This window comes from Coregonus clupeaformis, unplaced genomic scaffold, assembly GCF_020615455.1.
Source record: "Coregonus clupeaformis isolate EN_2021a unplaced genomic scaffold, ASM2061545v1 scaf0011, whole genome shotgun sequence".
Lineage (NCBI taxonomy): Eukaryota > Metazoa > Chordata > Actinopteri > Salmoniformes > Salmonidae > Coregonus > Coregonus clupeaformis.
The window spans coordinates 99,114-123,803 of record NW_025533466.1 but is presented as its reverse complement, the minus strand read 5'-3'; the positions used below and the strand labels follow the sequence as shown (position 1 = coordinate 123,803).

Genomic DNA, 24,690 nt, shown 5'->3' with positions numbered 1-24,690 from the left:
ATGTATCAAGCGTCTCAGAGTAGAAGTGCTGATCTAGGATCAGCTTTGTCTTTTAGATCAAAATGAATACAATTATGTAGACAATGGGGACCGATTCCTAGATCTTACTTTGAGATGCTTCATACATATGACCCCTGGGCTGTATTTCAAAGGGGCTGGAACTGTGGTTTAATATGGTAAATTAAGTCAGGGAGATGGAGAGGTTAAGATCAAGAGGTGAGCATAGTTTGAATAATATCCTTCATGTTTTTCTATTCTCTATGGGTCCATTCTTAACCTCATAAGCGTGAGCAATGAGAACTTTCCTGCAAGTCTGTGATTGATGTCAATGCATTATTTGTGCAATGGTTTGAGTTCCACGCTCGTAAAGTATCAAACGCTTGACATGAGTATGAAAAAGATTTCTCCCTATGGGATGATGTCCATCCCCTACAGCCAACTAAATACTAGACTATATCTGAATTGTGTGTAGAGCCTAGTGAACGTTTAAAGTGATAGGGTGTGTAGTTGGAGCTGTGTATACAGTTCAATGGTTGGCAGTAGCTAGCTATATAAATTCAAACTGGACACAAACACTCCATTCTCAGACCCATAGCTATATGTGTAACGTATCTACATTACGAGAGGGAAGCGGGTATTATAGGGTATTAAATAGATCATTATGATGATTTATTCATTAAAACGTCCTCTTCATGCTTAATGGTATTCATTTAAAATGTGAATGTGCAAATTTCCCATTGTGCACACAAAGACCCAGTTCTTACACTACAGTGAGGTCCGAAATTATTGACACCCTTGATAAAGATGAGCAAAAATGACTGTATAAATTAAGAATTCAAATAACTGAGCTATATTGTATGCAAAACATTTTGTTAAATTATATTATTTCATGCTAATACAATTGCTCAGAGAAAAAGAGGGATCTTAGACCATTCCTCCATACAGAATCCAGGATTCAGTTACAGAGGGAGGTGTTCAGCCCAGGGTCCTTAGCTTAATGATGAGCTTGGAGGGCACAATGCTGTTGAACGCTGAGCTCTGGTTAATGAACAGCATTCTCACGTAGGTGTTTCTTTTGTCCAGGTGGGAAAGGGCAGTGTGGAGTGCAACAGAGATTGCGTCATCTGTGGATCTGTTGGGGCGGTATGCAAATATGAGTGGGTCCAGGGTGCCTGGGATGATGATGTTGATGTGAGCCTTGACCAGCCTTTCAAAGAATTTCATGGCTACAGATGGTCTGCTTGAAACATGTAGGTGTTACAGACTGGGTCAGGGAGAGGTTGAAAATGTCAGTGAAGACACTTGCCAACTGGTCAGCGCATGCTCCGAGTACGCATCCTGGTAAACCGTATGGCACTGCGGCCTTGTGAATGTTAACTTGTTTAAAAGGTCTTCCTCACATCGGCTACGGAATGTGTCATCACACAGTAGTCCAGAACAGCTGGTGCTCTCATGCATGGTTCAGTGTTGTTCACCTCGAAGTGAGCATAGAAGGGATTTGGCTCGTCTGGTAGGCTCGCGGCTGTGTTTCCTTTTGTAATCCGGGATAGTTTGCAAGCCCTGCCACATCCGACGAGAGTCAGAGCTGGTGTAGTAGTATTCTATCTTAGTCTTGTATTGACGCTTTGCCTGTCTGATGGTTCGTCAGCGGGTGCAACGGGATTTCATATAAGTGTCCGGATTAGTGTCCCGCTCCTTGAAAGCGGCAGCTCTAGCCTTTAGCTCAGTGCAGATGTTGCCTGTAATCCATGGCTTCTGGTTGATATATGTACGTATGGTCACTGTAGGGACAACGTCCTCGATGCACATATTAATGAAGCCGGTGACTGATGTGATAAACTACTCAATGCCATTGGATGAATCCTGGAACATATTCCAGTCTGTGCTAGCGAAACAGTCCTGTAGCTTCGCATCCGCTTCATCGGACCACTTCCGTATTGAGGGTGTCACTGTTACTTCCTGTTTTAGTTTTTGCTTGTAAGCAGGAATCAGGAGGATAGTTATGGTCAGATTTGCCAAATGGAGGGCAACTCTGTGTGTGGAGTAAAGGTGATCTAGAGTTTTTTAGCCTCTAGTTGCACAGGTGACATGCTGGTTGAAATGAGGTAGGACGGATTTAAGTTTTCCTGCATTAAAATCACCGGCCACTAGCAGCACTGCCTCTGGGTGAGTATTTTCTTGTTTGTTTATGGCCCTATACAGCTTGTTCGTTCATAGTGCCAGCATCGGTTTGTGGTGGTAAGTAGACAGCTAAGAAAATGATAGATGAAAACTAATTTGGTCAATAGTATGGTCTACAGCTTATCATGATGTATTCTAACTCTGGCGAGCTGAACCTTGAGACTCATGTTAGCAAGAGGGTTATTAACAATTACTGTGTTACTTGCAACAATTAAAGTATTTTATTTAGTCGATGTTTCCTTTATCTGTCATAACAACAAGTTAGGGCGTTCATAAATCCCTCAATTAGTTTGCGCTCTGGCACTCTCAAACCAGAGTGCTCTGAAATCAGAGTAGGTTGCCAGGGTGAATTTACAAACACACCTTTAGTTAGATGCAAAATTACACAGAACAAAAATATGAATGCAACATTGTTTCATGTGCTGAAATAAAATCCCAGACATTTTCCATACGCACAAAACATTTATTTCTCGCAAATGTTGTGCACAAATTTGTTTACATCCCTGTTAGTGTGCATTTCTCCTTTGCCAAGATAATCCATCCTCCTCACAGGTGTGGCATATCAAGAAGCTGATTAAACAGCATAATCATTACACAGGTGCACCTTGTGCTGGGGACAATAAAATGCCACTATAAAATGTGCAGATTTTCACAACACAATGCCACAGATGTCTCAAGTTGAGGGAGCGTGCAATTGGCATGCTGACTGCAGGAATGTCCACCAGAGCTGTTGCCAGCTAATTGAATGTTAATTTCTCTACCATAAGCCGCCTCGGTAATTTTACAGAATTTGGCCCATCTGGCTTCCACATCTGGCTTCATCACCTGCGGGATCGTCTGAGACCAACCACCTGGACAGCTGAAACGGTGGGTTTGCACAACCGAATAATTTCTGCACAAACTGTCAGAAACCGTCTCTGGAAAGCTCATCTGCGTGCGTCGTCCTCACCAGGATCTTGACCTGACTGCAGTTCGGCGTCGTAACCGACTTCATTGGTGGTCCTCTGTAGCTCAGCTGGTAGAGCACGGCGCTTGTAACGCCAAGGTAGTGGGTTCGATCCCCGGGACCACCCATACACAAAAATGTATGCACGCATGACTGTAAGTCGCTTTGGATAAAAGCGTCTGCTAAATGGCATATTATTATTATTATTGGGCTAATGCTCAACTTCGATGGCCACTGGCACGCCAGAGAAGTGTGCTCCTCACGGATGAATACCGGTTTCAACTGTACCGGGCCGATGGCAGAAAGCGTGTATGGCATTGTGTGGGCGAGCGGTTTGCTGATGTCAACGTTGTGAACAGAGTGCCCCATGGTGGTGGTGGGGTTATGGTATGGGCAGGCATAAGTTATAGACAACGAACACAATATAATTTTATCAATGGCAATTTGAATGCACAGAGATACCGTGATGAGATGCTGAGGCCCATTGTCGTGCCATTCATCCGCCACCCTCACCCCATGTGGAAACAGGAAGCTGAAAAGGTTCCAGTTCTTCCATGGCCTGCATATTCACCACACATGCTACCCATTGAGCATGTTTGGGATGCTCTGGATCGACGTGCATGACAGCGTGTTCCAGTTCGCGCCAATATCCAGCAACTTTGCACAGTCATTGAAGAGGAGTGGGACAACATTCCACAGGCCACATTCAACAGCCTGACCAACTCTATGCGAAGGGGATGTGTCGCGCTGCATGAGGCAAATGATGGTCACACCAGATACTGGCTGGTTTTCTGATCCACGCCTCTCCCTTTGTTTTTTAAGGTATCTGTGACCAACAGATGCATATTTGTATTCCCAGTCATGTGAAATCCATAGATTAGGGCCTAATGTATTTATTTAAATTGACTGATTTCCTTATTTAACTTTAACTCAGTAAAATCTTCGAAATTGTTGCATGTCGCGTTTATATTTTTGTTAAGCGTAATTACAGATTTCTTGATTTATCCGATTAATTCTGACTATTTTGAGGAAGTGTATACTGACTATGTTGTTACTACCGAGTCTTAAGAGGGACAAACAGTAATTTTGCTGCTTTTTGAAGGTCTTTTAAGGGAGTATGTGAGGCACAGATGTTCGCTTCCATTTGCCGAGTTCTGCAAGGAGCAAACCAAACCTAGTATGCAGACGCCTTTAGCCTATCAGCTGGGGAGTAGTGGAAAGCAATACCAGGCTACTAGTGGATGATGCTTAGAGTATAAGATTTTATGGGTGCTCTGCAAGACAAAATCCTTGTCATTCACATTATGGTTCATAAAGGGGATTATTTGGGGAGGTCAATGATCAGGGGCAAGTTCATCTCTTGAGGACAGAATACGTTAATGTAAATGGTACCATAGATCTGTCTTCATACTATGGGCACCGATTGATAACAAGCAGCAATAGTTTTGGTGCTTGGGTTTTTCATCACTGGTTACTTGGACAAATCAGGATTGGGCGAATGCGGTACTTGTGGTTGTCAAGGAGAGTCTGTGAAAGGGCTGTCATAATTTAATCTCTCGTAAACAGACTATGTAAACATTCTGGTACCGTAGATGTCATCATGCTATGGGATGCGTGCGATAACAAGCAGCATTAGTTCAGGTGTTTAGGTTTTTTAGTTACTGTTTATTTGGACATCACAATTTCACAGGTGTTAACATCTTTCGAATTTCGGAAGGGGACGGGACACTTGCCCGTAACTTGCAAAGAGAGAGGGTGGAGCTCCGGTTCCACTCGTTCTAGCATCTCTTCTTTTAACATGTATGGACCCAGAACTTAATCGAGCATCTGACCAATTATGCAAGACATTAGTTCAGGGCTAAAAGAGATCATGGATAAATTGAACAAACAAGACATTTCCAGTTAAAGTAGTGCCCTATTTCTTCTGCTATTGAGAAGTAACGCATGGTAGTTAGGACAAGCTGAACCCTTGAGAAACTCTTGAGAATTATGAGAGACAAAAAGTCATTTCAGGATCATTCCTCTTCATTTTGAAGCGTACACAGTGGTGTTTGGGCCAAAACAAAATCAGCGGTGCATCTCTTTCACTCCGTCATCTGTTTGAGGACAGTAAATCCACAGAGGAAGTGTGAGGATGGAATGATTGATGAGAGCCATCACAACCACTCAGAACCAAAACAATCCCCAACTGAACACACTGAAAAAGTCCTGCTCAGACCCATTACGACTGGGTTTCAACCATATTGTTTTTCTTCACTTCTTCTACTGTAGGGTTGGGTATTGCCAGGGACCTCACGATACGATGATATTACGATACTTAGGTGCCGATACGATATGTATTGCGATTCTCACATTTCGATATGTATTGCGATTCTATATTGTGATTTTATTGCAATTCGATGTTCCAAACATATTGCTCAACATATGTCTTCTGCAGAGGGCCAACAGAGAGCCATGAGAACGAGCTTTGATCAGTCAGGGAAATAAAAGTGCTAAAAACATATTGGCTCCGTATTTAAAAAGAATATGGAGAACAAGCTATGAAAGTACATTACTGGAGTTTTGGTGCATATACAGCCAACTAGCGCAAAAATAATATTGCGATAGTCAAAACGATACATCGTCAGAAATAATATCCCGATATGCAACTATCGATTTTCCCCCATCACTATTCTACTGTTGTATTTTTCATAACATGGGTAATGTGTAAACTAAATGCTTTTAGCTGTGGTGACAGATTGATAGTTTATATGTCAGAGTGTTTCAAGTTGTTCTTTAGTGAGCGTCCCCTTTCCACTCCACTTCATACTTGATACCATCTTTAATAATATCAACTTGAAGCTGATTTAGAGGACTGACTGTCTTTACCTCCAACATGCTCCGGGGGACATTTCCTGCCAGACACATACATTGTACTAAAAAATGAAAAGTCTGGAGGAGACTGTGACAACCAAGCTCCAACTTTCCTTTGGAGGCTACACACATACAGTTAGACACGCCAGTCAAAACACTGATAGCAAACACCGGTGGACGAGCCAAAATCACTCCATCTGCAGGTCACTCCAAAAACAGATACACATACAATCGCGTTCACAAATCAAATCCAGCTTTATTTCAACCCTACATTTATAGCAGTTACCCTGGCCTAAACCCCCAAAAGAGGCAAACAATTGTGTCCTGCACGGGGGTGCCATGCCTGAACAGTAAATATCAAATCAAAAATACAAAATAGCATATGAACCAAACCAACCATCCATCCCACCTCGTCACTCCACATTCTGACTTCAGCACCCTCTGTCACTCAGCATCCATCCTCCACTCCATCTTCCACACTCTGCCCATCACACCATTGCCTCTGCTCCTAGTCAATTCTTCATCCCCTTCTTTTTGTTCCCCTCTTCTCTCGCCTCCTCCACCTATCCCTGATGCTCTCATCTCAAAGTGCTGCCCCACCCCCATTGATGTTCCTATGCCTTCCTCAATCCCTTCTTTATATGCAGTTTTTTTCCCCTCTGTCCACCCCCTATCATCAATGCTCTCGCCATCTTGCTCAAAGTGCTGTCCAGTGTCTCTGTCTGGAGTTTGTGTATATGGGTATAGTGTTTGTGAGAGACTGTGTGTATCTAGGACTATGTGTGTTTGTAAGACACAGTGTGCATTTCAGTTGGATAATGGCCTAGCTCTGAGTCCTGGTTTTCTTTACCTCATACTCTATAATGAGCAAGCGTTATCCAAATTGCCTTGATCACACACACAGCCCTTGTATAGAGTCCCCTGAGGGTAGAGGTAGTAGAAACAAGGGATCCAGAAGTCTGGACATACACATACCCCACTAGTACACACGCACGTGCACACAACACACACACAGTGAACACCCACACCCCGCTAGTACACACACACATATAGTAGACTGATGGCAGGACACACTAAGGAAGCTCTCCACCAGGAGTTGTCTGTCAGTGAAAGAGAGGGCACAGAAACAGCAGAAGTCTGAGGGAACAACACAACACAGCCTAACTTCACATGTATCCCTCTGTTATTCTGTTAATCTTTTATTCAGACAGCAGAGCCGTGGGAAATCTCTTCATCCAAAAAGATACAGCAACCATCATCTGCAAGCAGAGGGACCTCCAGGCATGAATAAAACATTTTCCAAGAAAAATTGTGTGACTTGCTTCAGCTGTCCAAATTAATTTTAGTGTTTAAAATGTGAAGCTAGTGTAGAGGTAGGGACTGTATTATAAATAGTAATGGGATAATATATTTTAGTTGTTTATTAATAGTCGAATTAGTGACTTCAGTAGTGGTGGAGGGAGGACAGACGGCGGGAAGGAGGGAGAAAAGAAGGTATGGGCAAGGAGGTATAGAGGAATGGAGAGAGATAAATCCAGAGGTAGATTGAGAGCGGAAGGGAGTGATGGAGCTATGGAGGGCGAGAGGGAAGGGAGGTATGATAGAGCTCACTCCTTGGTCTTCCTGGCTGTTGTCTGTACATTAGTGAGGTTCTACAGTGAGAGATGAAGTATATGTAATTAATATGAGAGGAGACTGACAAGGAAAGTTGAGGATATTTCACCACACACACCAGTGAGAGTTCAACCTCGGGCCAAGTTACCCTCTTGACAACACACACACAGGGTTGTGAGGGTCATGGAATTTTGGATGACTAATTGGCCAGCCAAATTTTTGACACGGTTAAACAGTAATTGTGCCAGCCCTACACATACAAACACTGTTACAACTGCTGCTGTAACCTCTGCTCCTTCTACACCCACCCAGACTTCAAACACACACTACATCGGAAGAGATGTTCATATCTTACACTTCAAGGGCCAAACCCCGACATGAAATGTGTGCATGTTACCCGAATTCCACAAAATGCATCTATTGACATCCATTCATGATTGACAAAGCCAGTCAGTGTTGCATCTCAGGATAGGATCATTTCCATCCTAGGCCCACTGATTTAATTAGTTGGCACTTTACGGCACTAATATAGAGTTCAGAGTTGATAACAGCAAAAAAAAAAAAAAAAAAAAAAAAATCCACACTTTGGGAGCATATGAGAGTTGCAGATGATCCATTTTCTGCACTATTTTGTGCAGCACCTGAACACAGGGGATACAAATATGGATATACTGTCACACAGACACAAACGCACGCACACACTTCGAGTGTTTAATAAGTGAAGGAACACTTGAAGCACAACCAGGAATCGTGGCTTATAGAGTGGTCACGGGGAGCCCCGGACGTCACTTAGCCAAAGGTCACTGTTGACACAGTAGCAACACACAAACATGACTTAGAAACAGATACACTGTTACACACACACAGACGCCAAATGTTACCTCACAGACTACATTTCCTACAATTTCGCCAGGTGACACACAGGACACAAACAGGGTACACTTGCATGCACATACACAAGCACACACACAACTTTTATTCAACTGCGCAGGTGAGACACTCACTGGCATGCTAATGTGTTCATTGTGCAGTCTGATGAGGTCTGGAAACATCATTTAATTAAATATTTAATCTAAAGAGCGACTGAGGAGCAAGAGACTAGTGTTAGACTAGTGTTAGTCTAGACAGTTTAGTGCAGTTTGTCCAGTCTACCTCAGAGGTTTATTCATTGTCCCCCTGTTGATGTCTGTCTGCTGCTTTTAAACAGAATCCATGGAAGAAGCTTGAGGCCTTTCAGGATAGCTGAAATGTCTGCGCCTGTTTTCTCCTGAGGAGACTAAATATGTGAAGTGCAACATAAAAGGTAAAGTGAAGGTTAAAAATGAGCAGTCTTCAAAAATATGGTTTTGTTGCTTATTTCTAAGCCCTTCTGAGAAAAGGAGTTGAAATGGTACACAGAACGGTGCATATTCGCAGTTATTCTGTCTCTTTAATGGAGGCTAGGGAAAGGGTTTCTGCCCTGCGACGAGCAGCACTAGAGATGTGAGAAGGAGTGTGTGTTTTGCTACACTCTAGAGCGCTCCGACTGGGCCTTGTTCCACACAGGTGGTAGAGGCCTGTGCCCCAGATCACACAACTACTGAAGCAAACCCATCTGCTAGAAACAGTCTCTGAGTGCACACAGCGGCTGTGCAGGTGTGAGATATCTCTGTGTTGGACTGGGGATCTAAGGCAGAACATTTAGCGCTCTTCTACAGTTAAAACGAGTATGTTTGCACCTTGCTGGCTAGCATGCAGATCAACAATGAGTGAGAGAGAGTGAGAGTGAGAGTGAGAGTGAGAGAGAGAGAGAGAGAGAGAGAGAGAGAGAGAGAGAGAGAGAGAGAGAGAGAGAGAGAGAGAGAGAGAGAGAGAGAGAGAGAGAGAGAGAGAGAGAGAGAGAGAGAGAGAGAGAGAGAGAGAGAGGTCAGATTGTGAACCCAGCGACCATCCTTCAAGGGAGCTGCGCTGGAACAAACAGTGCCAGCTGTGTGTGTGTGTTATAGTGCTGCTGTCTCTTTGTGCTCTGCTGTTTAACCCTCAGGGGAAAAATCAGGGCTGAGGTGATAAGTGCTGTGGGACACTGCCACAGTGCCGACATAAACAAACATGCAAACAAAACCATGCGCGCGCGCACACACACACACACACACACACTATCTCACGTATACACTTATTCCCACACACCCATGTGTGTAGATGTGCACCAACACACCACCAACTTATCCAATCTGTTTATGAGAGTAATCTCATACTTTAATATATAGCATACTTTAATATATAGCGTTATTATTTTACCCACTGTGAACCACCTGTGGAGTCTGCAGAGGAACCATGATTGTCCATACAGAGACACAGCAGGAGGGACACACGTAAAACGAGAATCATAGCTCAGAAAGTTGTCAATGCTATGAAACAAAACCAAATTACAACATGCTCTGCAGTGGGGAGAAAATGTTGTGGTTGTAATTTAACAGGAGGCACTGTCCTCTGTGTGTATGTACAGACTCACCAGTTTCTTCCTCTTGTCCTGTTCTGTGGGAGGCTCCTCATCGTCAGTCAGCTTGGGTTCCTCGAAATGGCTCATCAGCATACAGCTAGCAGAGAGAAACACACACAGTTACACATGGACAGACACATGTACCAACATACCCTACGCACGCATACATGCACCACACACATTAACATGTACAATGCGCCAACGCATATGGCCCAACGGTAGGCCCATGAATCATGCAGACGTATGATTGATAATGCAGTAGTGAATGTATCAGAGATGGTGACTGTGATGAAGAGTCATCGAGGGGAGAGAACCTTAGGGCATGACATCTCATCTAAAACTTATGATGCACTGACAGCACTGAGGCTTCACTCTCCTATATCATACACACATCGCTGCACACACAAACATACTCACACACATTAATTTACATTTACACAAAAGTATCACACGGGGGATTCTCATGAAACCAGTTTTAAACATGTCTGTAGCAAATAGAGTTACAAAACCATAATGCATCTGCAAATATCAACTATAATTATGAGGACTAAGATGTCTAGTGTCTTATTTTAAATACATTTTAGCCCAAATCTTTAAAATATTCATCCAAAATTCTCATTACCAAAATGCGTCCGGATTAAATTCTCTGGTCATTTTTTATAAAATGTTACATTAGAAAAACCTAACTTGCATGGATAAAACACAAAATATGTTGTTTGTCATAAATCCCAAAAAATGGTTATACTAGTTGAAGTTGACATTAAACTATAATATTTATTTACAAACAGTGTCTTTGGACATCTCATTACCGTAACACTTTTTCAAGTTCCTGTAAAAACACCAATCATCTAGAGAATTAGTAGAATTTAAGTAAATGTATTCGCTTACTGTATATGCATTCAGAATGAGGATTTTATTCTCAAACACACCCTTTACCCCACTTCACCTTCTCATTACCGAAACAGCTAAAAAGCTCAAATTGGGTAAAAATGTAAAATTTTACTATAATTTTAAAATGTAATTTCAAATATTTTTATTTTGAATGTTGTTTAACTCAGGCCTTTAATTAGTGGAGCAACATCAAAAATATGTTTTAAATTGATAACTTTTTTGGACTGTTACGGTAATGAGAATTTTGTGGAGATTGTGGTAAAATGCATAATATCTGATCAAAAAACATAATAATAATTCTGAAATAGATAAGTACAGATCTAATCTCAGTGATCCAAGAGGGAATGTCGTGAAAAAGTTTTTTGGGGTCAAATGTCAGTTTCGTGACAATGACCTACACATGGATAGTTGACGCAAACAAATACACAAGCATGGTGGTGACAAACTACCCAGTAATCTCTAACTATTTGCGTCAACTTTTTATTTACATCAGTATGTCAGTTTATTGCATTAGCAAACAATAAAAGCAATTTGCTAGGATGCGCAGAGCTGATTCCTAACAACTTTCAACAACAGCCAAAGTAAGAGAAAATAACTTGAGGAGTTGAAGTGTGAACTCCGCATGCCAGATTGCTGTCTGGGCGGGGATCGGTAGGGCTAGGGCTGCTATCATATGTCTGGGGTAAACACTATTACGGCGTGCACCATTGTTCCATGTGCCATTTCACACACCATTAAATCCCCAGATTGGCACAGCCACAGAGATATGTCATGTTGAACCACCACACCCCCTCCTTATGGGATTACGTTACTTTCTCTTTAGGCTTTTGGGTTTGATGTCGTTCAGATTCCTCCCGCTGATTCCTATTTAATTGAGGTGCCCTCAGATTCTAAACATAGTCACTGTGGTTCTTGCTTTCTGTTTCTCACATTCACAGACTTTCAATGATCTTTTCAGACTAAATCCGTTTTGCATCTCATGCTTTTCCGTTTCTGTCATCAGTTCTATTGACAGTCGCTGTGGTCATGCTATGGGCAAGCTATGGTCATATTGTGGTTGTGTTGTGGTTGCGTTCAGGTCAGACGTACTCTTTGAGGGTTCCTGTGTCGGAGTCTTCTGTCATCACATCATGCAGCGCCTCCACACAGATGTTGATGATGCCACAGAACTTCTCCTGGACCACACTGGAACACAAAAACTCACATTAAAGACAAACTGCAACACAACAACAAGACCATGAACACCAACCACAGAGTTAACACAGAACATCTCCACAGTGGGACACAATAAGAGACAGTTTATTCTGGATCATGATGCAGTGAAGTAGACAGAGCACACAGTGTCTCTCATCCACAGTGTCAGGGATCACACAGGTGGATCCCTTTGAGAATTGTGTGTTCCCGTGTGGCTCAGTTGGTAGAGTATTGCACTTGCAACACCAGGGTTGTGGGTTCGATTCCCACGGGGGACCAGTACGAACAAATATGAAAATGTATGCACTCACTACTGTAAGTCGCTCTGGATAGGAGCATCTGCTAAATTACAAAAATGTAAAATGTTTCAATTATATAGTGCACGTGTGTGTGGCAGGGTTTCCGTTAGCCTGTAATAACTGGCTTTTGGACAAAAAACAATTATATATAGAAAAGCCGAAAAATAGAATTGGCACTGACCAATTATCTGGAAGAAGAAGAGAAAATCCCATTGTGAAATAATGCTTTTAGCCTATTCATTGATGGAAATACCAGTCGATGGAAATACGTGACTGTTAATGCTTATTTTACTATGGGTTAATTTGCATAATTTAGTGGACTTAAATTGGCGCGTGTAGACTACAGTATATTCGTTATGTATCTTATTTATCACACGTACAGCATACTGAAAATCTCATCAGAGCTGCAGCATCTCAAACGGCAACGGAAGGTTGGCTTCATCACTTTGCAATGAGCTGGAGGCAGCAGGCAATGCATTTAATAAATATATAAAAAAAGATTTTACCTGAACGTTTTAATACATACAGTATTATGAGGCACGTCTTACATTACTTCAAAGTAGCCAATTAGATCTCCTCTCTTCCAACATTTCTAATGGATATTTTCATCTCCACAACATGAAACCACTCACATGTGCGGTGCTCTTTAGACACTGGTGTTTTCCCGATAATTACATTACGGAACCAACATTCGCACGTAGCCTACTGCCTTGTGTGTATTGCTGCGCTTATAATGTGAAGAAATAATAGTTTATCAACATTTTAAGCTAAACGTTCTGATCTGTTGTATCAGACTCATTGCTTTAAAAAAAAATATATAATAATGTAGCCTAGGCCTACTGGTTGTATGAACTTGGGATCTATCGTCCCACAACTGTCCCAGAGTCAGTTTGGGCTATTTCTTTCTCGACACGCTGACCAATAGAATAGGTAAACCTTTCTACTATGGGGGATAGTAGATTGACATAGGCTAGTGATGTTGCTGTTCGTTATCTGTCTTGTTGGTTGAGGAAAAGTAAATGTGGACAGTTATTTTAACTTCTTCAAAGTGCACATTGTTAAGTTTATTAATTCGACCATTTAAGAAAAACAAGCATACATAAAATTTGAAAAAGCCATACATGCACACAAGTAAAATCATAGAGGATAAGACACAATAAAGTCTGTGACTTATTTCCATTGTGGTCCTCAGAATTCGGTAAGAAAGACTGCACATCGTTGCATCCTCGACTTGGATTACTGTTCATGACCATAATCTAAATGTCATTTCTGTCATTCTGAGCACTGTGGGTGGATGCCCTAATCAGCTTACACAACCAATGCATATGGGTCCGGCAAATTTCTCAAACGTCCAGTAAATTAAAATATTGCCGATCAAATGTCCTGCGCCACATTTTCCTAACGCAAACCCTGGTGTGTGGCTATATCTCACAGCAATGATTTTGGTGTCACGTGTGTGCCAAACATGTACAGTGCATTCGGAAAGTATTCAGTCCCCTTCCGACCAAACTGAGCAATTGGGGGAGAAGGGCCTTGGTCAGGGAGGTGACCAAGAACCCGATGGTCACTGACTGAGCTCCAGAGTTACCCTGTGGAGATGGGAGAACCTTCCAGAAGGACAACCATCTGTGCAGCACTCCACCAATCAGGCCTTTATGTTAGAGTGGCCAGACGGAAGCCACTCCCGAGAGTTTGCCAAAAGGCACCTTAAGGACTCTCAGACCATGAGAAACAAGATTCTCTGGTCTGATGAAACCAAGATTGAACTCTTTGGCCTGAATGCCAAGCGTCACATCTGGAGGAAACCTGGCACTATTCCTACGGTGAAGCATGGTGGTGGCAGCATCATGCTGTGGGGATGTTTTTCAGCGGCAGGGACTGGGAGACTAGTCAGAATTGAGAGAAAGATGAACAGAGCAAAGTACAGAGAGATCCTTGATGAAAACCTGCTCCATAGTGCTCAGGGCCTCAGACTGGGGTGAAGGTTCACCGTCCAATAGGACAACGACCCTAAACACAGCCATGACGACGCAGGAGAGGCTTCGGGACAAGTCTCTGAATGTCCTTGAGTGGCCCAGCCAGAGCCCGGACTTGAACCCGATCGAACATCTCTGGAGAAACCTGGAAATAGCTGTGCAGCGAAGCTCCCCATCCAACCTGACAGAGCTTGAGAGAATATGCAGAGTAGAATGGGAGAAACTCCCCAAATACAGGTGTACCAAGCTTATAGCATCATACCCAAGAAGACTCGAGGCTGTAATCGCTGGCAAAGGTGCTTCAACAAAGTACTGAGTAAAGGGTCTGAATAGTTAAGTAAATGTTATTATTTTTTATACATTTGCAACAATTTCTAAAAACCTGTTTTCTTTGTCATTATGGGGTATTGTGTGTAGATTGATGAGGGAAAAAAACAATTTAAATCAATTTTAGAATAAGGCTGTAATGTAACAAAATGAGGAAAAAGTCAAGGGGTCTGAATACCTTCCGAATGCACTGTATGTGTGCAAACATGGAGAGAAGTGACATCCCCGGGGACCATGGGACATATGTCAGACAACCCTGGAGCAGAAGATCAAATAACATATATAACACCTATCCCGTTGGGCCTCAACTTCCATTACAACACACTTTTCTCTTTCCCGCTCACCCTCCTTCCCTCCCTCTTGGTCTTTCTAATTGCTTTGTTTCTCTGTCCGGCTGTCTGTTGGTTTCACTCATCTACCACTCATCTACCACTCACCTACTTTTGTTTTCAAGAACCCAATACTTGGAGGGCATAAAAACACATAGGCCTATTGTGAAATTGCAGTATGAACTAACAAAACTAATACATGAAAGGGAATGAAGAGAACATCTTTCAAAGATCCAAAACTGCTCTAGTCTACACATGTACTAGGACATTACAATGGAAAACATGATCTATGGTTCAAAGGCTAATAGCACGGTCTGAGACAGCGAAATGCCTCACAAAAGTAGAGTATCCATAACATTCTAAACACATCCCTATCAACTTTCCAGTGCTGTGTATGAAAGGGATAATAATGTAACGATAAATTACTAATAAGCTATCAGCGGTCTAAATGGGGGCTATAATAATAATAAATAATATATGTCATTTTGCAGATACTTTTATCCAAAGCGACTTAGTCATGCGTGCATACATTTTACGTGTGGGTAGTCCCAGGAATCAAACCCACTATCCTGGCATTGCAAGCGCCATGCTATACCAAGTGAGCTACAGAGGACCACAAAGCTATGTGTGAGTAGCGAAGGCCAAGCTTGTATTTCAGACATTGATTTGGAGAGACAGGCCAGTCGATTCCATTCTGGTGACGAGGATTTAAGTTTGGCTGGAGAGAGGAGATGGAGAGAGGTAAAGTGAATTCATTGATTATATCCATGTGTAGTAATAATCTGTAGAGTGTATGTGTAGATAGATATTGGATTTAGAAGGAGTTGGGCAAAACCATTTATTTGGGATTTGATGGTACTTTAACTGTATGCCTTTTTTTGAGGCACAATGATGGTACCTCGACATCTGCTGAAGTACAAGTGTTTTATTTGTTTTTTTGTGGGGTGGGGTGGGGGGATTCTTGCTAAACTAGCCCACTGGTAGTGCTTTATTTGACAGTCATGTATTAGTGATAACATGACGTTATTACTATATGTTAGGTGGTAACCACTGGTGCTATCTTGGCGGGAGAGAGACCGGGTGAGACATGAAGTGAGGGAGGGAAAAGAGAGTGAACAAGAAAGAGAGGGTAAAAGAAGATTTAGATAAGAAAATTCTACTAATAAGACAAGCAAAGAGAGCATATTAGAAAGTGGGGAATGAGGGGGGAGTGATTGGAAATGGAGGAGAGAGGAAGAAAACTTTTCTCTAATGTGGTGAGAAACTATGGGGAAGACAAGCTCCAGCCACCATTTGACAGCAGAGTTCAGTGCATCGAAGATACACTATCAGTGCTTGACTTTGGCAGGAGCTCACCGGAGCTGAGTGCCGGCACCTAAAATGTTCTACTGCTTAAGCTCCTGTTGCTCCTGCACCTAAATATAAACAGTACCGGCACCCAAATTGAGTACCGGCACCTATTTCAGACCAAGTCAAGCACTACAATCTATTAAAAATCTGATGAAACATTCACCAGAGTTTGTTACATGTTGGATGTTCAAGCATTCTCCATAGCAACATGGTGAATTCTATCAGTTCTCTGCATGTCATCCTACATTTTGTATTTATTCAAAGGTTCCAACAGTTCCTATAGGTTGAATTACTGAAGGCACACATCTGTGAAAACATGAAGCTGGCTGGTTCCATTTCAACTTCAAACCCTGTTCCCCTAGCTAGCTAGCTTTCTCCCAAGTTATTTGCTAGCTAACTAGCTTACTAACTAACTAACGTTATCTAACTAACTAGCTTACTAACCAGCTTCCTAACCGACTAACAAACATTAGATAACTAACTAGCTAACTAAATAACAGATCTGAAAGGACTATGCTGTCAAAACTACACTTCCTTCAGAAAGCTGAAGATACAGAATTTCAGTTACTTTAATGTTTTCCATTGAACACCCCATGCCTATGAAAAAAAAACTATTTCATAGATTAATTATTTGAGTCTTTCTTTGAAAGGGTGAGAACAGAGTGGGTTGGCCATACCAATGGAACAAAACGAGAGGGGAAAATAACTTGAGATAAAGAGAGCAGTGGAGCATCAAACTCAGCATCAAACTTGTGAGTGGCTGGATAGTCGAGCCAAATATTTTTATAACTAACCCAAGATAGACCACAGCCTGTCGTTTCCAATGGGAGCAAATGAATCATAGTGGGCAGAACAAGCAAGGAGGTGGGCAGAGCCAAGCACGAGGTAGCGCAATCCTATTGGCGCGTTCTAGCAGGTATTAGCATATTTTTGTTAGGGAACGCCTACTCTGTGAAGCGCACATGTGCAATAGCTCAATGCACCCATGTACTCCTAAACAATGCAATTTTTTGAAACTTTGGCGAAGGGTAAAGTCTAGAGATCGAATGTAGAGATCATTGATGAGAAAATTAGCAGACAAAATCCATCTCGCTCCATCTTCTCCCACTGGGCTTCCTCTCATCACCATATTTGGTGGTGAGTGGAAATGCCAACCGGATGCTTAAGATTTATACATCCGGTGAAACATCTGGCTCATTGTTTGATCTGTGGTCGAGCCGGCCAGAGTCAAAGTCAGTTTGTATGAAAAATGAAAGAGAAAAAAACAATTTCTTACTCAGTCAAAGTGCATACTGATCCACAGCCAATACGTTTTTATTTTGTAGAATGAGTAGCTTTTTCATATTCATGACAAAATGTCTGTCAATAGTTGGCAATTGTCAGTTGTTATACATATGCTGTCGTTTTGCCATAGTAGTAATGTACAGCTACCCCTTAGGTACAAAAATTCTACCCTCAAGTCAAAACATGCATTGCTGTATCCATATTAACATAGCCATTGATTCAAGCAACAATTTTCAAAGAGAAAACAACCGTATTGAAAGAAGCCTCAAACTGCCAGAGTACACAGAATGCAAAGCCCTATCTTAAAAACTGACAATAGCCTAAAGAAAAACTATTCTGATGCCACCTCACATAACAGTCTGAACAAGGTGCATGAAAAGTAGAGGCAAACAATTATACAAATGACATTCAGCCACTTTTGGAGGCCAACAGACAAACTTGTCTCGGATACTTTCCTATTTCCAGTCATGCGTTTAATAACATTTTCCTACTTTAATAACCTTGCTGTGTAACACGCACTATTGGACACCCCTACCCTTAATCCCCTGATATTAGTGTCAGGCTTGGCTGTCATGGCAACCGATTGAAGTAAGCGTCTGGCATCATATTAAAGATCTCTTATCACAAGTGAGGCTGTGTCAGTTCGAATTCCCTCCTGCTCGACACCTCGTCCTACATTCCAGAGCAGATAAAAACATAGACGTGTCAGGGAAGCCAAAGTGTCCGAGGAGCAAGGTAAGATCCATTCTTACTGTATGTAGCTAGTTGCAATGCTTCTTAGTGCTAGGGCCAGGCAGGGTATTTTTCTTCTCCATTCATTCTTTAACAGTGTCATACGCATATCTATCGATGACGCATATCAGTGTCGTACAAAGAAACTTCCGGTTTTGTACATTTCCGGTTCTGTGGTGGAATTTGGGTTGATAAGATTGAACTAAACCTGTATTTTTGATGTATTCTGTGACTTGAGGACATTACCAGCTGGGAAACTTCTATCTCCCTCTTGAGATATCAAACTGAAACAAAAGCAACAGTATAAATGCCACAATGGAGTAACTTCTTTAGAACTGATTCCCTCTTTATCTGTCTGACCACATTGCAGCAGCAAAGCAGTAACTCACTCACTTTAGTTTCATTGTAATGCCATACAATCCTTGTAGTTCCACACATATGTCTGGAAGAATGGCATGCCAATTTACCAGGCCAAACAAACTACAAATGCCCATGGACTGACGGAGCAACAATTAAGATGAGCATTTCTGATGACCAGGGCGCTCTTCCATGAAACTGACCACGCAATTAATGCATGTTAAATAGAGGATAAAATGACCTAAAAGAGCTAGGATTCCAAAAGGTGTACTTTACTTATTTAAAGACCTGCAAAAGTCCTTTCAAAGTTGACCAAGTAGGTGATAATACTACGACCAAAAAACAGGAGGACAGACAGTCCAATAACCTCTCCTCTGCTGATAAGGAATAAAAGCTACGTTTCCTTCGATGGCTTAGAGATTAACACAAACCCGTTGTAAAACAGTACATTTATTTTACAGTAAAAGAATGAAAGAAATATGTTAAGGGTTTTAGTGATGGACTGAATAAGTAAGCATTTCACCGTTTGTCTACAGTACACCTGTTGTTTACGAAGCACGTGACAAATACAAATTGATTTAGATTGTTTTTTTTGTTGAATAGTTTATGGTGAGCTAAATGCTCACTTTTAAAAGAAAATGAAGGGAGATTCTAGTGGTACCGCACTCAGACCAACACCTCTCTAGCCTCTTCAAACCAGAACACTGATTTCACATTCAGTGACAGAAGATAAACTAGTCATCCAACATCATTATCATAAGATAGGACTGCAAAAGAGGAGGCTGCAAAATTAAACAATAAACCATTTAAATATAAATGGCAAGGAACAGTTAGTGAGTGGAATAATTGCATATTAAGTGAGACGAGTCGGTATCTGAAGCCACCGTGTTATCAGATATTTACATTAAATTACTGGCAAAGCAGAAGCTGTTATCCCCATCTGACACACACGACAGCCAATTTACACAACACAATTATTTTTAATCTCCATTTATTAATGGATTGCACTGACTAAGTCGCTGTGGATAAGAGCATCTGCTAAATAAGCGTTTCCCAAACTTAGCCATTGTAGTAGTTGGAATTCGGTTCAATCACGGTGAATCAAATAATGTGAATCAAAATAATAATTTGTGAATCGCGAACAGAAGGCTAATTTTAGGGGGAAATATTTGCTGTAGACTTCCTTTTGGATTATTTGGTTGCAAACTTGTTTTATAGATACTTCAAGTTGGGTATTCAATTTATGGGATATTGCAACTAAATAGATAGTAGTCAGCCAGCAAAGTAAACACTACTAAGGTAAGAAAAATATGACTAAACTACGAAAGGTACATTTCCAGAAGAACATTTGTGTGTGTGTGATTCAGCTGTCTAAAAATATTTGTATGGTAGTTGGAGATGTGTTAAATGTAGAATTCAAGCTGAATAGAAGCTGAAGCAGTTCATTACTAAGAATAATAAGAATAGGTCTGATTACTTTAGTAGACTGCTATATATTTCAGCTAGCACATTAATTATATAAAACAGCAGAATATGCCTCTGAAAAATGAAACTGTGGTCCCTGTGAGTCATTTCAAAACAATTATACCAAAAGTCTAAAATCTTTTGGTAAGGTTGCTAGGTGTATTTGCTCGCTCGCCAACAAAAAATGTAATCCATTAAACAGTAAATCAACTGTGTATGGACTAATACTCAGTCACCGTACGATTCGATTTTGAGGTGACATCTACAAAATTCATCAAACTATAGCATTTCAGCTGTGACTGTATGAAATAGGGGTTTGGTGGTAGTTTGGAGATGCAACACAGCCAGCAAAGGCTGTCATTTGAAATTGCTGATGCATAGCAATGGAGGGGGTGTACAAAAGAACTCCCACTTGCCTACAGTACGATTGTCACATCAAAACAAAAGAAAACTCAACCCCCAGAATCTGGATAAGGAATTTACCGCCATACAACACAAGACTTCCAGAGGAGAAATTAACCCTGAATCCATTGCAAATCTTTCCAAAAAGATTCAATAATATGCTTTACCTCCCACTCGGCTATCTCCCACAGTATAATAATTTCAGTGCTTGTAATTCAGCGCTCATTCTGTCTGGCTCACATAAAACAGAATAAGAAAATAGAATATCAAATGAATTATTTATCGACCATCAGTCGTAAAAAATATTTGTTGTCTTAGTAAGTCCTGAGACTCATACACAAAGCTCCTGCTCCAGCTGTTCGGTTCGACATTACGGTTGTATCCTATGACACCACCCACCATCAGTACCGTAGCACATTTATTTTGTCAATATTTTGAGTCAAGTTGATCAATATCTCGACAAAGCAGTAACAGGTTTTGCTTTCAGGACGAGGACAGTCCTGAATTGACCCTGGCAATGTTTGCACTCTGTTTGGCGTCAGAGAGAGGTGTGAGTGACCCTTTTATATGAGAGCCAGGGAGATGTTTTTTGATCTAGTCAAGACTACTGCAACGGTCACCTCACACACACAAAAACAAACATTCCATTCCGTGAAAAAAATCACTTTTCTCTCAGAAGTGTTGTCTAAAGCATATATAAAACACATAAATATCACCATTTGATTAGAGCTTTGATCGGCATGAAATTCAAGCCTGATGCTACCTGATCCTGATGAGCCATACATATTAATTATATTTCATGAGCCCTACATTAAAGACATTTTATGAGCCCAAGCAAGACCAAATGACCGTGCTGGTATCCAATACATAGCCTACAATATACTGTGCATTCGGAAAGTATTCAGGCACATTTTGTTACGTTACAGCCTTATTCTAAAATGGATTACATTAATGTTTTCCTCATCAATCTACACACAATACCCCCATAATGACAAAGCGAAAACAGGTTTTTAGAAATGTTTGCAAATGTATTAAAAATAAAAAACTGAAATACCTTATTTACAGAAGTATTCAGACCCTTTGCTTTGAGACTCGAAATTGAGCTCAGGTGAATCCTGTTTCCATTGATCATCCTTGAGATGTTTCTACAACTTGATTTCGAGTCTCAAATCAAAGGGTCTGAATACTTCTGCATTGTCTTGGCTGTGTGCTTAGGGTTGTTGTCCTGTTGGAAGGTGAACCTTCGCCCAATTCTGAGGTCCTGAGCACTCGGGAGCAGGTTTTCATCAAGGATCTCTCTGTACTTTGCTCCGTTCATCTTTCCCTCAATCCTGACTAGTCTCCCAGTGCCGCTGAAAAACATCCACACAGCATGATGCTGCCACCACCATGCTTCACCTAGGGACAGTGCCAGGTTTCCTCCAGACGTGACACTTGGCATTCAGGCCAAAGAGTTCAATCTTGGTTTCATCAGATCAGAGAATGTTGTTCCTCATGGTCAGAGTCCTTTAGGTGCCTTTTCGCAAACTCCAAGAGGGTCATGTGCCTTTTCACTCTACCATAAAGGCCTGATTGGTGGAGTGCTGCAGTGATGGTTGTCCTTCTGGAAGGTTCTCCCATCTCCACAGAGGAACTCTGGAGAGCTGTCAGAGTGACCATCGGGTTCTTGGTCACCTCCCTGACCAAGGCCCTTCTCTCCTGATTGCTCAGTTTGGCCGGGCGGCCAGTTCTAGGAAGAGTCTTGGTGGTTCCAAACTTCTTCCATTTAAGAATGATGGAGGCCACTGCGTTTCTGGGGGACATTCAATGCTGCAGACATTTTTTGGTACCCTTTCCCTGATCTGTGCCTCAACACAATCCTGTCTCGGAGCTCTACGGACAATTCCTTCGACCTCTTGGCTTGGTTTTTGCTCTGACATGCACTGTCAACTGTGGGACCTTATATAGACAGGTGTGTGCCTTTCCAAATCATGTCCAATCAATTGAATTTACCACAGGTGGACACAAATCAAGTTGTAGAAACATCTCAAGGATGATCAATGGAAACAGGATGCACCTGAGCTCAATTTTGAGTCTCATAGCAAAGGGTCTGATACTTATGTAAATAAGGTATTACCGTTCTTTATTTTTAATACATTTGCAAACATTTCTAAAAACCTGTTTCGCTTTGTCATTATGGGGTATTGTGTGTAGATTGATGAGGAGTATTTTTTATATAATAAATTTTAGAATAAGGCTGTAACGTAACAAAATGTGGAAAAAGTCAAGGGGTATGAATACTTTCCGAATTCACTGTATACATATATATTTATATATTTTTGGGGAGGGGCAATACTTTTTTATATATACATTTTTTTTACTGTTTGGACATAGGCGGCCCAAAAAAAGACAGACGGCCCGCCCAAGACATTTCTATGCAGAAAAAACCCTGGTGTGTGTGTCAGACTGAGTGTGTTTTTTTGTCTGCCAGTGGGAGTCAGGGTATGGAAATAAACAGAACTGAAACTCTCCAACTAAATTGCTAGGTGTGTGTCCTCACCTGTTGTCTGACGGTAAGAGGGAGAGCAGAGCCAGAGACGACAGTTTCCTCCTCTCAGGCTGTGTGATGTTGTCCATGCGGTCTACCCACATCTCTATCACACCCCCTAACAACTGGCCAATCTGACGAGAGAGAGAGAGAGAGAGAGAGAGAGAGGACAAGGTTCAAGCATATCAATCATCTGAAGTGGCCTCCCCTCCCCTCATGTCTTTCAAAGTCACAGAAAATAAGTGGACAGGTGAAAGCATAACAGATGTTAGTCTTCCGCCACATTGCTCTCACCTATCCTGTCACATCAGTACTGACAGAGGAGTAGAGCTTCTGAGATACACCCTACTGTATGCAGTGCATTCGGAAAGTATTCAGAACCCTTGACTTTTTCCACATTTTGTTACGTTACAGCCTTATATTAAAATGGATTAAATAAATAAAAATGTCCTCATCAATCTACACACAATACCCCATAATGACAAAGCGAAAACAGGTCCTTAGAAATACCTTATTTAAGTATTCAGACCCATTTCTATGAGACTCGAAATTGAGCTCAGGTGAATCCTGTTTCCATTGATCATCCTTGAGATGTTTCTACAACTTGATTGGAGTCCACCTGTGGTAAATTCAATTGATTGGACATCATTTAGAAAAGGCACACACCTGTCGATATAAGGTCCAAGAGTTGACAGTGCATGTCAGAACAAAAACCAAGCCATGAGGTCGAAGGAATTGTCCATAGCGCTCCGAAAGGATTGTGTCGAGGCACAGATCTATGGAAGGGTACCAAAAAATGTATGCCGCATTGAAGGTCCCAAGAACACAGTGGCCTCCATAATTCTTAAATGGAAGAAGTTTGGAACCACCAAGACTCTTCCTAGAGCTGACCGGCCGGCCAAACTGAGCAATTGGGAGAGAAGGGCCGTGGTCAGGGAGGTGACCAAGAACCCGATGGTCACTCTGACAGAGCTCCAGAGTTCCTCTGTGGAGATGGGAGAACCTTCCAGAAGGACAACCATCTCTGCAGCACTCCACCAATCAGGCCTTTATGGAAGGAAACCACTCCTCAGTAAAAGGCACATGACAGCCCGCTTGGAGTTTGCCAAAAGGCACCTAAAGGACTCTCAGACCATGTGAAACAACATTCTCTGGTCTGATAAAACCAAGATTGAATTCTTTGGCCTGAATGCCAAGCGTCCCGTCAGGAGGAAACCTGGCACCATCCCTAAGGTGAAGCATGGTGGTGGCAGAATCATGCTGTGGGGATGTTTTTCAGCGGCAGGGACTGGGAGACTAGTCAGGATCGAGGGAAAAATGAATGGTGCAAAGTACAGAGAGATCCTTGATGAAAACGTGCTCCAGAGCGCTCAGGACCTCAGACTAGGGCGAAGGTTCACCTTCCAACAGGACAACGACCCTAAGCACACAGCCAAGAGAACGCAGGAGTGGCTTTGGGACAAGTCTCTGAATGTCCTTGAGTGG

The 24,690-nt window shown here is 41.8% G+C and overlaps 1 protein-coding gene across 1 annotated transcript in view; it reads right to left on the bottom strand.

Moving 5' to 3' along the window:
* Window positions 1-24,690, bottom strand: part of ipo11 (importin 11) — a gene marked incomplete at its 5' end in the record, with an annotated part of 149,279 nt that overhangs the window by 29,531 nt on the left and 95,058 nt on the right. The window contains 3 exon segments of the mRNA XM_045212406.1: window positions 10,086-10,170; window positions 12,054-12,149; window positions 23,218-23,339. Of these exon segments, the coding sequence (XP_045068341.1) occupies window positions 10,086-10,170; window positions 12,054-12,149; window positions 23,218-23,339 (303 nt within the window).